Raw genomic sequence first — 15,928 nt, forward strand, 5'->3', positions numbered from 1 at the left:
ATTGTCCCTCCAGGTCTTGTGCTCCTGCTTTCTCTGTGAAGACAGCAGCCCAGCACCAAGGTAGCTGAAGGGAAATGGCAAAATGAGCCATGCCTCAGTTTGCCCATCTTCTTCAATGTTTTCATGAAGGTTAAAGGACCTGTAGTGTGCCCACTCCATGGGGGACACATGCTGGGCCCATCAGTTGCAGCCCATCCCCATCTTGATTGGAGTCGGGGGAGATACTGAAGAACCTTTCCTGGGCTCACATGAATGCTCTCCCTGTCCCACAGAATCTTCTGGAAATCCAGACCTACATTGGCATCCTGCAGCAGATCATCCAAACAGCACCTCAGGGGCCCGCTATCATGTGTGAGATGAGGGAGGTGAGCATTAGGGTTGCAGGGGGACCCTTTCCTCACACCCTGGGGCCTCACTGATGTTGGGGTGAACTGGGTCAGATGCCTGGGTCGCTTCAAGTCTGGAGTTTCCTCTTCTTTGCTTGTGCTGTGAAGCAGCTGTTTTGACATTTGAGGCTGTTAACTTCCTTTGAGGTGGTTTCTCTTGGAGACACAGTTGGTTCCCTCTGTGTGCTCCACAGGAAACTCCCAGACCGCCTTCCTGCAGCCTGGTGTCTGCTGCCAAAAACGCTTCCAGGCAAGTGAGAAAGGAAGGTTACTTAGGCTCATGGTTCCGGAGGTTCCAAGGTCAAGGGCCACATCTGGTGGTGGCCCTCATGCTGGCAGAGCCCAGGGTGGCCCTGGGCATGGATGTCTCCTCTGATCTGTCTTCTCACAGAGCCACCAGGAGTCAGTCATGGGGCCCTCCTGGGAAACACCATCTTCCTGTGAAGCTTCCAGCGTCTCTACCGTACATTGGGGACTGAAGCCCAGCATGTGTTCTCACAGGGGACAGGCAGATCCCACCCACACACGCCCCACTGCCCCCCAGCTGTGAACAGGACTTCCTGTTGTTCTGCATCCTTATCCCACTTGCTGTGTCAGCCTTTGCTTTTGTATGTGAGTCTGACTGTGGTCTGATTTTGCATCCCTAGTGATGAACATGCTGGGTGTTGCTTCCTCTTCTCACGGGGCTCCAGTCCTATCATGCCTCTCAATGTCATGACCACAGTTGGCCCTCATCACCCCCAGAGGCCCTCCCTTGTGATACCATCCCCTGGGCTCAGAGATCCACACATGACCTGGGGGACACAGGCATGCGTCTGTCACAGGCCCCTCTTGCTCTGGCGTTTCCTCCATGTGATCTGAGCTTGGCCTTCTTTTGCAGGAGAAACTCCTGACGGAACGAGAGGTGGCCTCACTGCAGAGCCAGCTGGAGGAGGGCCGGGAGGCGCTGTCCCACCTGCAGGCACAGCTCGCGGAGCTGCAGGCCCAGGTATGTGCCCCACACGGGACGTGTACTTTACACATTTTGTTGATGAGTTGCAGGTGCGTGCAGGTACCCAGCTCTGAATTGTCACCCACCAAACACACCTGTGTCCTGCAGAAGCGGCCTTCCGAGCAGGTGACAGGTGCCCTGCTTTCCCTGACTGAGGTTCCCTGGATGCAGGACATTTCATGTCCAACCTGGGGGAGTCCTGGGCAAATGGAGGCGGGTTAGGGGACTCCCTGGTCACAGGAGTTGCCTGGGGTTCCCTCCCCACCAAGGGCGAGGCTGTCCAAGGTAGCCCTATCTTCAAAGGTGAGGTTGTCTCAGTGTCAGCGACCACTCAGGTCCATGTGGACAGGTTCATTGGTTTGTCATGTATTTTGGTGGACAGGAAGAGGCTTTCCTCAGAGCCACCTCAGCAGGAGGGGCCACTTGGCTTCTTGCGCCTCCTGTGTGCAGGTGTGTAAGGGTCTTTACAGCAGGGAGCAGACTGCTGTGGTCCGGGCCACCTCTGCCCTTCCCTGTTCTGTGCACAGGACACTGGGCCCCGCCTCCCAGGTCCACACCTGCCCTTCCTTGGAGGAGGAAAGGAGGGGGTGGCCTTTATGCCCTAGTCTCAGAAGATTGGAAGCAGACATCCTGACTTCTGAAGCTCCATTCTGTGGTGCTGGATGCATGACTTCTCCATGGTGGATTTGTTGTGCCAGGTTAAGAGTGTGTAGAATAGAGGGGCTGGCCTAGGTTTACACCTCACCATTTTGCTTCCTATGTCTCTTCTTGGGGTCAGTTTTCCTTTGGATGTGACATGAGCCTGATACAGTGGTCAGGGCAGTGTTTGCCTCCTGTGAGGCACCATGAGGTTGGGCTCCAGGCCACCCTCTGGGCAAAGCCTCCTTGGAATTGCAGCAGCCCTTGTTGGTAGCTTCCTTCTCGGCCAGGCCATTGTAGCTCAGTGCCCCCTTCCTCCCCCATTCGGTCCCAGCACCACATAGCTGCCCGCCTGTACGGGCAGTGCCGCACCTCCGAGAGGCTGGGCCCCGAATCCTGGCAGACACGGGTGCACACTGGGCTGGGGGTGGAGGCCATGAGACTCGGTCTGCCCCTCTCAGCCTCAGCTGAGGTGGTGTCTTTCACCGCAGCCACACCCTCCAGCGTGCTAGGTGGGTGCTGGGGACCTGAGCTCTGGGTCCTGCTGCCCACCCTGAGCACACTGTGTGTGGCTCCCACCCAGCAGCTGGGGGTCCGAGGTTAGGGACTGTCCCCAAACTAACTGAGGTCACAGCAGGAGAAATGGAGACTCGTCTTCTGAGGAGACAGAGTGTGGCTCAGAACTGTGACTGTGCTTTCCTGTGAGGTCTTGAGGGAGAGAGGGAGAGGGAGGAGAGGAGGAGAGAAAAGGAGAGGACAGGAGAGGTCAGGAGAGGAGGAGGATGTGTATGTGGTGTGTGAATGTATGTAGGATCATGTGTGTGTTACTGTGTGTATGAGGTATGTGTGGTGTGTGTGTGCCGTGTATGTAAGGTGTATATGTAGTATGTGTGTGTGTGTGTGTGCGTGTGCGTGCACGTGCTGTGTGCCGTGTGTGGTTGAGGAAGTAGGCACAGGCCCAGTCATGGTCTGAGACCAGTGTTTCTCACACTGGTCGTTACAACTCATTGTAAAATGAATTCAGCAGAACTGACTGGCACAAAAAAAGATGAAACCACTGAACTGCAACAATGTAAGAACAGCAGAGTGTGTACAGGTGAAAGGCAGGGCTTGTCTTGTGAAGCTTTGGTTTTAAACACTTACGTGTATGTATTTAAGTGCACATTTGTTCAGCACCCCCTATGCATTTCTGTGACGCACATGGCCTGTGCTGTGCAGTGTGTCACTCTTGTGGCTGGGGAGATGGTGTTGGAAACCACTGCCCTAGACACTGAGAAAGATGGAGGGCCCAGCCTGACATGGAAAGTTCTAGTTCCAGGGCAAACAGATTTCTGCTCTCTGTCCGTGTCTGTGTTGGCCGAATCTAGGAAACATCATGAAGGACCAGCCTGGTTTCTAAGGGTACAAGGTGCACTGGTGGGCACCCCAGTCCCCAGCAGAGGACTCGCTGGCAGACCCTGGGCTCATCCTCTGTCCAAGCAGGGTCTCACCCTTCTCTCCTGTGCCATCGTTCGGACACCTTCTCAGGGAAGCGTTGCTAAAGGCATGAAATGAATGACAAGTGAGCAGCTGACACTGAAGGGAAAGATCATCAGTGGAACCTGTGGGAAGTTGGGGCTGTCTGTGCTTATGTGGTCAGGGGGCTTGGTTCCAGGACCTCTGCAGCTCCCAACTCCCATATATGCAATGGCATTGTACCTGCACATAGCCTAGGCACAGCCTCTTGTGTACTTGAAATCACCTCTGGATTACTTAGCATACCCAATACAATGTAAATAGTTGCTCAATAAACAGTTTTACTGCGTTGTTTAGGGAATAAACAATGACAAGAAAAAATACCAGGGTGTGGTGGCACACACCTGTAATCCTAGCACTTGGGAGGCTGAGGCAGGAGGATGTCCTAAAGTTTGAGGCCAGCGTAGGCTGCACAGTGAGTCAAGGGCAGCCTGAAGTACATAGTGAGACCCTGTCTCAAAAAAGCCAAAAAGAAAAAAAGAAGAAAAAAGAAAAGGAAGGAAGGAAGAAAAATGTCTACACATATTCAATACAAATGCAATTAAAAGAAAAATGTTTTTCTACTCAGGTTGGTTGAGTCTTGGGTCAGGATCCTGAGATATGGGGGGTGATACATTCTCTGTCAGAATCCAACTGATGGGTGCATGAAACCCAGGTTTGCTACCTCAGTGACCACCACAGCTGAGGGCTTGAAGTAGCACCAGTCTCCCGCAGCTCTGTCAGCTGGGCCCTGTGTGGGCTCTGTGGGTGTCTGGGTCTCACGAGCTGGAGCAGAGGTGTGGCCTGCCATGCATGGGTGTGGCTATGGCCATGTCTGGAGGCTCGGGGTGGGGTTGTTGGTAGCACCCAGTTCTGGCCTGCAGCCCCGCAAACCCTCATCTCTCCTGGTGTTAGCTGGAGCGGTCACAGTGGGAGCACCCTCCTGAGCCCCAGCCTCTCCATGTCCATCCCTGCACAGTGCACAGAATCCACAGTGTCTGTCCTCTGACTTCCTCCTGCCCTGCTTTGATTTCCTCTGCTTTTAAGAGCTTGTGTGATGAGGATTAACTTAGCACAATTTCCCTTCTTAAAGGCTAATGGATTACCCACTGTGGTCGCAGCTGCAGAGTCCCCGGGCCGTGTAAAGTACTCTGGGTGTAACATAGGAGGCAGAGGTCCTGGGCTGAGGTTTTCCCTAATTAGCTCTTGGGGAAGCTCTGCTGAGGCTGGGTCCATGAGAGGGATTGAGGGGAGCCCGGGAATGTGCATTTTCTGTTCCCAGGTGATGCTGTAGGGGCAGAATGTTTGCATCTGATGGGTCCCAGGCTTGTGCCCTGCACAGCGGCACTGGTGTCCACGGCTGAGGTTTGGTGGCTTCCCAGGTCTCCCCGGGGATTCAATTGCAGGGGTCTAGCAGAGTCCTGGGCTTTAATTGGAGTCCAGGTGGGGGTGAGGGACCCAGGGCGCGGCACCTGGTTCCGCCTGGTGTCTGTGGCAGTGGCACCCGCGGTGACATCCCTGGCCCAGCAGCACCTGCTGGGGACTTGTCAGAAGTGCACCCCCCCCCCCAAGTGCCACTTCCTGGGCAGCCCAGGGGTGTGGCTGCTCCCCTTTTAACCTCTCTCATCTAAGTTAGCTGAACACAGATGCAGTAAGACCACGTGGATGGCACCTCTGACAGGCAGAGAAGAAAGGTCGGTCAATCTGGGCTCCTTAGATTGTACCGACTGCGTTTCTGTGGGTAGAAAGTGAAAACATATTAATTGCAAAGTGGGAGGGAATCGCCCAGGTCTCAATTCTCATGAAAAGTCCCTTTGCGCCATCTAGTGGTAAGATTTTGCCTAACAGTGAGTAGTCTCTGAAAGTGATGATTTCTTCCCTCCTGTTTCTGAAAAAGACCCCCTCCATGTGCCCTGGACACCCTGAGCCTTGATGCCTCGATGTCCCTGTGACAGAGCCACCTCCCTGCTGTGCTGTGACTCTGGGTCTCATTTTCCAGCAGCCAGCTGATGCTGATGGCGATGTGACTTACACCTCTTCATGTGTGAAAGTGGGGCTCATCCTGTGTTTTTTCTTTGAAAAAAGCTTCCCCCCTTTTTATTAATATGGATTTGTGATACATGAGAAATACACTTGCCATGGGGAATTAGTACATAGACATAACGCATCTGGAGCCTTATCGCTGCCCTTTTCCCTCCTATCTATCCATCTCCTCCATCCCCTGACCCCTTTCCCATCTTCAGGAGCTCTGCCCCACCGAGGTTCTGAACATTTGCATGGATCTGGAGGTGGAAGTCCAGGTCCACAGAGCCAGCTTTCAGGTCCCTGGACACTACCAGGAATCTGGGCTGACCTGTTAAATCATGCTGCCCGTTAAATCATGGGTCCTCATATCACGAGAGATAAAGATTTGTCTCCATGGGGTAGAAAGACACTCAGTGACTTTCCTGATCTCCCGTTTCTCACTTTGTGACAACTCTTTGTTCCACTTACAGTCTAAAGGTTTGCTGGTGAAAAGGAAGAGGGTCTATGTGTGGGTCACACTGAGTCCCCCGTGTCTTCCTCGAGAGCAGCTGGTGTTCATGCCTGTGGACATGTGTCAACGCCAGGCTTTCTAGGGCCCTGGAGTGTGTGTGCAGGTGCCTCTGTGTGTGTGCACGTTTACATGCATTGTGTACATGCATGTGTGTATAAGAAGGTGTGCTGCCCCTGCTCACTGCAGCAGAGGGAAGGCTGGGGTGGGGAGGACCTGCATTTGCAGGGAGCATCTCAGACCCTGTGCAGTTGGGTCGGAGTCCTGCTGTGGCAAGATTGCTGGGCAAGTCCCTCCACTATGTGCCTTAGTTTCCTCATCTCTAATGTGGGAATGAAAACACCCCTCTTCAATGAAGTTGCTGTGAGCTTGGTGAGTTGAGCCATCAGCTAGACCTGGTCAGCACAAACCCCGACTCAGCTCTGGGCTGGGGATCCATACCCTAAGGGGGGCAGAGATTCTTTTTGCGGTTTTTTTCTATTGCTCTTTCATCTGAAACAGTTCGAACCTACAGGAAAGTGAGAGAGTTGTCTCTTGAGCCTATGTCCCTGTTCCCTGAGACATAGGTCTTCTTATGTCATCTACCCCCCTCCCCAGTTCAGTGAATCTGAGGTCACTCTGAGATTTGGGCCCCCGAGGTGAGGGGGGTTTTCAGTCCCCTTCCTTCTTGGAAGTGTGTCCCGGAGCATGTGAATACTGGTATGGGTAAGAATGTGTCCCTGTCCCAGGAGCTGGCAGGTGTGCCATGGTATTCAACATTACAGATGACTGTTGAGTGGAATTTTTTTGTTTTGGAGGAACAGAAACCTGATTAAACCAGCTAAACAGGAAGAGTACTTTTTTATTTTGAAATAATTTTAGACTTCTGGAAAGTTGCAAAAACAACTTTGAGATTTCCCACATTCTTTGCATCAGCCTCTGCTCATGTTAGCATCTTAGAATCACAGGACAGTGACGGAGACCCGGAAATTAGCAGTGACACCATACTAGTGACATATGGTGCCAGCTGCCCCATAATGCTCTCTTCTGGTCCAGGGTCCTCCTCATGTCCAGGCATCTGGCCTCAGTCCTCTCCAGTCTGAGACTGTTCTTGGGCTTTCTATATTTCTGAGCCTGATGCTTTTGAAGAGACCAGAGCAGCTCTGTGTGGACCGCACTCCCTCCATGTGGGGTCCCTGTGTTTCCTCAGGATTAGTCTGAGGTTCTGCACTTTCAGTGCGTGACCTTGGAAGTGTCCTTAGCGTATGACATTGTGTGGCTAGATCTCCATACTGAGGATGGCAACTTTGGTTGCATGTGCCCCAGTGAGTCTAGAACCTGCCCCAGTTCCTGCTCCTTTGAGGTCCCTTTCCAAGTTCCCAGGAGAGAAAGCATATGGTGGGCCATGTGAGTTTGATCCACCCCCATTCCAAGCTGTGGACAGGAGGGTGAGGTCACACTGCTGCCAGGGTCCCCCTGTGACTCCCCTGTGATCTCCCTGTGGCTGGCTGGTTGGGGTGACATGGGCTGGACAGACACCTTCCCAACATGTCTGTACTCCCCTGCCTCCTCTGTTATATTTCTGAGCACCTTTGCAAGCGAAGTTTCCAAACTCATCACCTAGTGGATGTCACTGGCCCAGTGATCAGGTTGTGACAGGAGAGATTGTCCTCCAGGGCCCACATGGAGGCACCTGGTGTAGGGCGCGCTGTGTGGTGCACATGCAGACACCTGTCTAGGTGCTATCGAGGACTGGTGGCCAGCGTCTGCAAGAGCTCCTTAGAGATGCAGACTCTACCGCCTCACCCCAGGCCCCGAGTCAGAATCCAGGTCTTACCACCCGTGGGTGGGTCTTGTGTGTTGCAGCTGCTCCAGGTAGAAGTGGTACTTTTTGCTTGTTTCATTTTGTTTGAAGACATGCCTCTGTAATTCTTTCCTACTTGAGAATGAGATTGTAAAAGTATCACAACCACAGTCAGTAAGCTTGTTAACAGGGCATTTTGGGGTCCTTAGCATGGCTAGAAACTCCTAAAGGGAGTAGAAAACCAGCTCCTATTTTCCTACCTTAGTTTTTACTTGCTCTTTATTAATATGAAAATAGCACTTCCTTAATATTATTGTTATAATTTTATTGGGCCAGGAGGTTGGACGCGGGGCTTCATGAATCCTAGGCGTCTAACACTGTATCATATATAACATGCTCACATACACATTTTAGCTACATAAATGTAATTCTGCTGATCCAAACTCAGGAGAAAATTAAAGCACCCCAGTGGCTAAATAAGAACACGGAAGCATTGTCCTCTTAATTATTTCAGTGAAGTTAGCATTTTACCTCTTTAGCATGTGTTCTTTTCATGTATTGCTTTGGCTGCCAGATCAATGCTGTCATTAAGTGTGGAAAATGGACTTTATTTGGATTAAACATATATTATACAGGTTTTCATGCTCCACTTTGGTGCATATTCCAAAATCAATCGCTGCTAATCTGTCCCTGGAAGAGAAACAAATGAGGGATCAAAGAGAAGTTCACACTCTGAGGCAGAGCCTGCGGCCAGTGTGAGTCCCGAGTGAGGGCAGGGTGGGTTCCTTCCAGCATGTCTGTGCCCACAGACCTTGGCCCTGGAGCAGGCAATGAAAAATGCCCACGAGTGTTACAATGACAAGATCCAGCTGTACAATGAGCAGATTGAGAGCCTGCGGAGGGAGATCGAGGAGGCTGAGCGGACGCTGGAGAGGACTTCATACGACTGCCGGCAGCTGGCAGTGGCCCAGCAGACCCTGAGGAACGAGCTGGACCGATATCAGCGCATCATCGAGATTGAAGCCAACAGGTTCGGTTGCTGTCTGTGCCGCTGTGCGCCCTCCCCACCAGTTCTCATCCCACAGATCCCAACTGTGTGCCGAGCACAGTTCTGGGCAGTAGGGAGGTGGTGGGGAAGGGACACAAAATCCCTGACCTCATGGACCTCTAGGGGATGAAACAGAGACAGTGAATTTGGAGCCAAGGGGTGATGGGCAGATGCTTGAGACCCCAAATAGGGTGATCAGAGTCGGCTTTGTGGGAAGGCTGCCTTGTGCTCGCTGGGCCCCGGGCACACGGTCCAGCAGGCGTGTGTAGTGCTCAGCAGGACTGGTGTCTCCGTCTGGCTGGGCCATCTGGCTGTCACAGCCCCATTTGGTCTCCTCCATCACGGAGCTGTGACTTGGACCCCGCTTCCTTGAGACTGGGAAATTCCCTGCCCCGTGCTGATGTTGACATCCATATCCAGAGAACAGGTGAGGTATTGGGTTGTGCTCCTCCAGTTCACCAGCCCCTGATTTTCAGGGTTTGAATTAAAAGCAGCCCCTTCCCTGTAGAAACCCCAAATGGCCCTCTCTTCCCTTTGGCCCCGTCCTCTGTATGGGAGTGTGCAGTGGGGAGAGCAGGGCTTCCTTTTCCTTTCTGTATTTACAGTCAGTGTGTTTTGCACAGTTCCCTGTTAGACTTATGCCTCTGCAAGAGCTTTATGAACACATTAATGAAATCAAGTCTTGAACTGCATTTAAATGTCCTTGTGAAAAATTTTTTTTGGGAGCAGGGCATGCCTAAAATTAACGAGGTTCTCCTGGGTGGGTGTGTTCCTAACTTCTGATTTCAGTAGTTTCAAATGGAAAGAAATGTTGCAAGAACGGGAGGAGGAAGCCCTGAATACTCTACTGAGATTCCCCACTTGTGTACATTTAATTTCAATTGCTTTAACATTTTCTTCTCTCTCTCTCTCTCTCTCTGACTTATATTATTTTTTAAAAACAAGTTGGAGCTACCATATCTTCTTGGACCTAAATACTTCAGCTTGGGTTGGCTGCTCTTTAATTAAAAGCAAAAATGACAAAAAAAAATCAGAAAACCACCGTCTCACAGAGAAGTGACCCTTTAGATTATTAGTCTTATGCAGTGTTCCCATAGCTGTTCTGCAGGACAGGACTTGAGTTCAGAGGAATGACTATTTATGTCCTATTCCAGTGTGTTAATGCATACGTGCTTATCAGCTCACAGCCATCTGCCACTCACGAGCACTCTGATCAGTTTTGATCGGGGTCAGGGAGCGGTGCTCGTGCCCTGACCCTGATGGTGACTTAAAGATGGTGCCACCCTCTGCTTCTTTACACCAGGCTGAGCTCCGCCTTCATCGAGACTCCGGTCATCCTGTTCACCCCGAGCCACAGGACTCCTCTCAGCCTGGGATCAGGTGGGAAAGGTAATACTCCCCAGCCCTGACGCTGCTTGTTTCTTCTTGGAAAACAAAAATGCGAAAAGTGGGTCTCATTCCTGCGCCTTCCAACCTATCTGGAAATCAAATGCCTTTTGGGCAGGTCCCTTCCTCCCCTCGCTGGGAGATAAATGACCAAGCTGAAAAGTTTCTAAGGAGGAAGATGGGTGGGGGAACAGCCCACCTTGGGGATGCCATCCTCGGACACGAGCTGTGTAATGGGTAAGAGATAAGATTCCATTTTTGCCTCCTGCTTCTTCACTGTGGCAGGAGGGGGCACTGGATTGTATTCTCCCCCCTTATTAAATGAATTCATTTTTGCAGAAGCTGGGTGCAGTGGTGCCTCTCTATAGCCCAGGTACTTGGGAAGCTGAGGCAGGAGGGTCACTTGAACTTAGGAGTATAGAGATGATCTGAGTAACATAGTGAGATCTTGTTTCCAAACAAACAAACAAACAAACAAACACAAAAAAGTGAGCTGAGACAGCCTGATTGGAAAATGTGGCTCTACCTTTGGCGTCTGGTCTTTTTGGAATGGTTTACCCTGCCGTGAGATGTCTCACATCTCAGCCTCCCAGATCTGGACAAGTGCAGTGTTTTAGGAGAAAAGAGAAGGTGGTAATGTTGATGCTCACAGGGCTTTTTTTTTTTACTATTTATTTTTATTATAAGTTGGTAATTTATGATTGCAGAAATCTATGGGTCACAAAGTGATGTTGTGATCTACAATCAAGGTGGAGCAATTAAATCGAGCTATTTACCATATTCCTCTCTGCAGACACTTAACGTCTTTTTTTTTGGTACTGGGGATCAAACTCAGGTCCTTGCGCTTGCGCAGCAGGCGGCGAAACCACTGAGCTAAATCCCCGGCCCAGAATGTCTTGTTTTTTTTTTTTTTTTTTGGTACCAGGGATCGAACTTGGGACCTTGCACTTGCGAGACAGGTGCCAGAACCACTGAGCTAAATCCCTGGCCCACTTAACGTCTTTTGTGGTGAGACTATTTGAGATTCTGCCGTGGGATCCTGTGACCTTGGTCTTTCCATGCCTAGCTTACTCACTTAGCTGATGTTGTGCGATTCCATCCCCGTGTGTCACGTAACAGTGTTTCCTTCTTGTAGAGGCTGACTGGTTCTCTTCTCTGTGTGTGTACACCACTTCTTTATCTGCTCATCAGCCACTGAGCTCTGGGATTGATCCCATTTTGGCTGTCATGTCTGTCTCTTCAACACACTGATTCCGGGTCTTTGGGGTCAGTACTTACAGTGGGATTGCTGGATCTTATAGGGCCCTTAATCCCTGTTTCCTGGATAACTCAGGGGTGTGTGCCAATGGGCTCTGAGTCAGAATGTGGCTGGAAGGACAGTGCTCTGCTGCCACACACCCAGGGCACTCCATGGGGGAGCAGCCCACAGGGACCAGGCATGGCTTGGTGCTCTGCTGTCGCTATCCCCAAATGAGCTTGGTGCAAGGGACCCTGCATTTTCCTTCTGCAGAGGCCCTGAATTCCAAGCCTGGCCCTGTGAGATCCTCCTCTGAGACCAGCTGTCCTCTGACATGTCCCTTCCTGTAGCCTCTTCCCCTTTCTGGCTTTCTGACTGTTGCTGCCCTTTTGGGCTTCCCCGGCTTGCCCCATGGTGGGTCAGCCCACGCCAAGGGTTTGTACTCTGCTTGTCTTAGTCCTGGGGTGGATGAATTTCCCATTGCTAGGACAAAACACCTGACACCCACAGATTAAAGGAAGAGAGGCTTATTTTGGCTCACAGACTCAGTGGGTTCAGTCTGTGGTGGGCTGACTCCAATGCAGAAATGGTGTAGTAGAAGGGCCTGGCAGAGGAAAAGGTGCTCAACCCATGGCCACCAGGAAGCTGGGACAGGAACACACCCTTCCAGGTCAGCCCCCAGGGACCACCTCCAACCAGGCCCCACCTCCTAACAGCACAGTTAGCCACAAACTTGTCCATGGAGGAATGATGAGTGTAGTGCACCCGTGATCCAATCACCTTCCAAGCACATGAGACTCTTGGGGGACACTTTAGCTCTAAGCTGGTGGGAAGGGATGGAAAGGACTTTTAGGATGAAAAGCTTCTCACTGTGTGAGAGGTGCTAGAAAGCCTCAGAAATGAGGCAGGGTAACATTTTTGCATGTTTTCTTCATTTTCTAGTTTTTCCTTTCAGCTAGGAGTATGAGAGGATCCATAAGTGCATGGGGACAGGGGGTTCCTGTCGCTTCTGAATCAGTGGCATTGCTTCTCCTGTTGGCCCAGGAGGAAGGGATGCTGACAAGCTGGGGCCTTGTCTGTTTGGGTTGTTGGGATAAAGATGCATGAGGGAGCCACACTATGCTGGGTTCCATCCCCAAGCCTGCTGTCATCTGAACGTGTCAGAGGCCTGGGCAGCTCTGCCGTCCCTTCTTTGAGGAGTCAGAGAGACGAAGGACTTTGTGGAGTGGCTTCCTGGGTTCAGGTTGTGGATCCAGATGCCCTCTATGGGCTCAGCAGGGCACAGGAGTGTTGCTCCTACCTAGGTCCTGCAGTAGGACTGTGCATCTCTGATAATTGTTCCAGGGTGTCGGAGTGAGCAGCTCTTTCCTATCCTTTGCAGAAGCTCAGAGGGACGGAGGGACTTGTCAGAATTTTGTGGCTGGTGGCAGCGCTGGGGTCTCAGCTGGGCTGTGGAGCCGAAGTCCCCCTATCCTGGGTTTGCCCTGGGTTCTGATGTCCCACCCTGGGACGAAACATTTGCTTCCAGAGCCATCAGCATAGTTTTGAACAAATACATTTTCATTCCCTTTCATTGACAATGATACTGGAGTTACCGCCTGTGTTTTTGTTTTCTTGTTAGATCTCGCCAGGACCTTGCAAGACATCACAGCAGCTAAACCAAGGCAAAAAGGCCTCCCCAAGAACGTTCCATGGAAGAAGGAGATCATAGCTCAGGATAAAGCAGATAAAATTCTGGAAGACCCCCCGGTAAAAGATCCGGAAGACCCAAAGCCAGGACAGGGGGCAGCTAAAGAGGAGGCTGAATTCAGGTGTGAATTGGGGGGTGGAGAAGCAAGCTCCTCAGTCCAGGGAAGGGGTCTGGAAGATGTGCCAGACGGGGGGCAGATCAGCAAAGCCCTCGGGAAACTGTGCAAGAAGGTCAAGGAAAGAGTGAGAATCCACAGAGAACCAGCACCGGAGCCCCCCGCCGACCTCTACACCAAAGGGCGTCGCGTGCTGGTCACGGGGGAGGCCAGCTATGTGGACCCTGGGTTCTGCTCCTCCTCCATCCCCACTGGAGGTGGGGTAGTGATTTCCATTGAGGAAGGCTCTGTGTATGGTAATGGGCGCGTGGAGCCCTGTCCTGAGCAGCCCATGCCACCTTTGGAGAATGGACCAGGGGGTCCCCAGCGGGGAGAGGGGGAGCACACAGGAAACCAGCAGTCTGCAGACAAGGGGGAAGAGATAAAAGCCCAGGAACCGAAAGACCCTGGGGTGAAGGACCAGGGCCAGAAGGAAGAGGAGAGCCCCAGGAGACCCTGTCCTGTGGCCATACCCGGTCCAGAGGAACCATCTACACCCCAGCCTCCAGGGCCTGGGTCCGCTCAGGATGGAGAGGAGAGTAAGAGCAGTGGCCAGCCAGAAAGGGGCCTTCCCAGGCCTATGGCTTTCAAGAAGGTAGAAATGGTGGAATCCATTGAGCAGATTTCAATGGAGAGCATCGAGACATACGAGGAGACCTCTGGTCGTGGAGACCATGACCGGGAAGACAAAGGTGAATAAGAAACTGGGAGAGAAGGGCACGTAGGATGGCTGGGCTCAGTGGAGGAGGAGTCGGTGGGCCGCTGTAGGGAAATGCTTTGCTGTCTTAGGGCAGATGGTAGCAGTGTAGTTCCTGTGTGGGTTTGACTATAGATGACTCACTGGTGTTATCGGAGAACCTGCACTAAAATGTTTTCTTTGCTTGCACCCTGTGCCTTGTGTCATCCCTTGGGGCTGTGGGAAAGCAGGGGTTGCCACCACGCTCAGGACAAGGGTGCTTGGTCGCGTGGCCACCAGCCTGTCCTCACACACTTCTTCATGTGCACGTACAGACACATTCCGTCTCGAGGCATCTGGGTTTCACATGGAAAGATGCTCATTGATGACCTTGGGCCCCTTTCATTCCATTTCCACAGGAGTCTGTGCAGCTCAGCTTGGGCTCCCCTGGAAGCTGGTTCTGTTGCACAGGGTCAAATGCCAGGAGTTCCTGTGGAACAGCAAGGAGAAGCATGGGACCAAATTGGTTCACTGGGAGGACCGGGGAGCACATGCCTCAGAGTCAGTCTGTGCTGGGCGGGGTGACGGCATGGGGTTCAGCTGTGGAGCCACCAGTGCTGTCACGAGTGGGAGGCATCTTAGGGTACCAGCAAGGCCCTCACGTTCTGGAAATGTGTGGAAGGGGCAAGGTCCAGAGGAACGAGGCAGGCAGGGCACAGGGCCCTCTGACCCTGAGTAGGCACCTGGGTGCTGTTGGGTGCGAGCCTCACAGTTTTCTCACTTGGACCCTGCAATCCCAGGCCGGTTTCCAGAAGCAAACTTGAATGTCGCTGCGTAAGTTCCTGGGTTAGAAGTGAGTGGATTGGTCTGATGAGCATTCTTTGAGCACCTGCTGTGTGCTAGACTGTGTTTGGGACGTTTCTCAGATTTAGTAATGATTTCAATCAGCAGAGCAGCCCTGTCACACGGGGGCATCCAAGCTCTTCTGTATGCCTCAAGTACTTACTGTTTTATGTCCTAGGAAACAGAACTGATACAAAACCAAAATCTTTAGAAAGATTTTTTGTGTGTGTGCAGGGGCTGGAGACCAGGGCCTTGCACCTGTTAGGTAGGAACCCTACAGGAGCTCCATGCCCAGCCTGCAAAACTTGTTGCTCGTGAGCATCCATTTTCCTACTGACAGTCAAAAGCCAGTTTTACCTTACACGAATTAAAAAACCATTGCTTCCTGGAGGTGCTGGAGAAGGCACTGGGGATGCCACCTCCATGTGCGAAAGTAGTTTATTGCATTGGGTTAAAAAAAAAAAGCCACTGTGGTTTCTTCGTTATGAATAGCAGAATGCTAAATGAAGTCACCTGTCCTTTCTACTTAAGGCTTTACACAGTCTTGTTCTGAATTCCTTTGAGGTTTTGATTTCAAGAAAGAAATATACTCCTATTGTTCTTTCTAAAAGATGAATGGAGAACTCACTCCATCCCACAGTTTGAAATATAACTTAAAAGCATAAGCAAGAATGGTGGACACCATCTGTGGGAGCCCAGGATGCAAGAGATTTGGGCTGGCATGTCCATGCTATTAAACATCAACAGGGCTGCACACGTTTTCCCCCATTTGGTCTTTTTAGTTTTTGGACTATGTGTTCAGTTACTGTTCTTATTTAAAGAGGCTGGGTATCTGTTTTGGAATAAAAGGTCCTTTTTCTATTGTACTCAACCAACAAAGACAAATGGACTAGAAGTGTGTTGTAAGCCAGGCACAGTGCTGGGCACTGAAGAGACAGCAGGGACAATCAGATGTGGCCCTGCACACAAAGACCTGACATTCTGGTGGGGGAGGAAGAAAACAGAAGCTAGCAGAAAATGAAGTGAGGAAATTAGCTAAAGATGATACGATGAGGAAAAGCAAAGAGG

The 15,928-nt window shown here is 51.5% G+C and overlaps 1 protein-coding gene across 1 annotated transcript in view; it reads left to right on the top strand.

Moving 5' to 3' along the window:
• The window catches only part of Bfsp1 (beaded filament structural protein 1), a 28,813-nt gene extending 14,586 nt beyond the window's left edge, over positions 1 to 14,227 (top strand). Inside the window, 6 exon segments of the mRNA XM_004840852.4 lie at positions 273 to 365; positions 1,267 to 1,374; positions 8,636 to 8,856; positions 10,178 to 10,263; positions 13,119 to 13,998; positions 14,000 to 14,227. Of these exon segments, the coding sequence (XP_004840909.4) occupies positions 273 to 365; positions 1,267 to 1,374; positions 8,636 to 8,856; positions 10,178 to 10,263; positions 13,119 to 13,998; positions 14,000 to 14,066 (1,455 nt within the window). The 3' untranslated portion in view covers positions 14,067 to 14,227.
• The last annotated feature ends 1,701 nt before the right edge of the window (positions 14,228 to 15,928 follow it).

Source organism: Heterocephalus glaber, unplaced genomic scaffold (assembly GCF_053883595.1).
Source record: "Heterocephalus glaber isolate CG9 unplaced genomic scaffold, H.glaber_assembly_v1.0 deba00001532, whole genome shotgun sequence".
NCBI lineage: Eukaryota > Metazoa > Chordata > Mammalia > Rodentia > Bathyergidae > Heterocephalus > Heterocephalus glaber.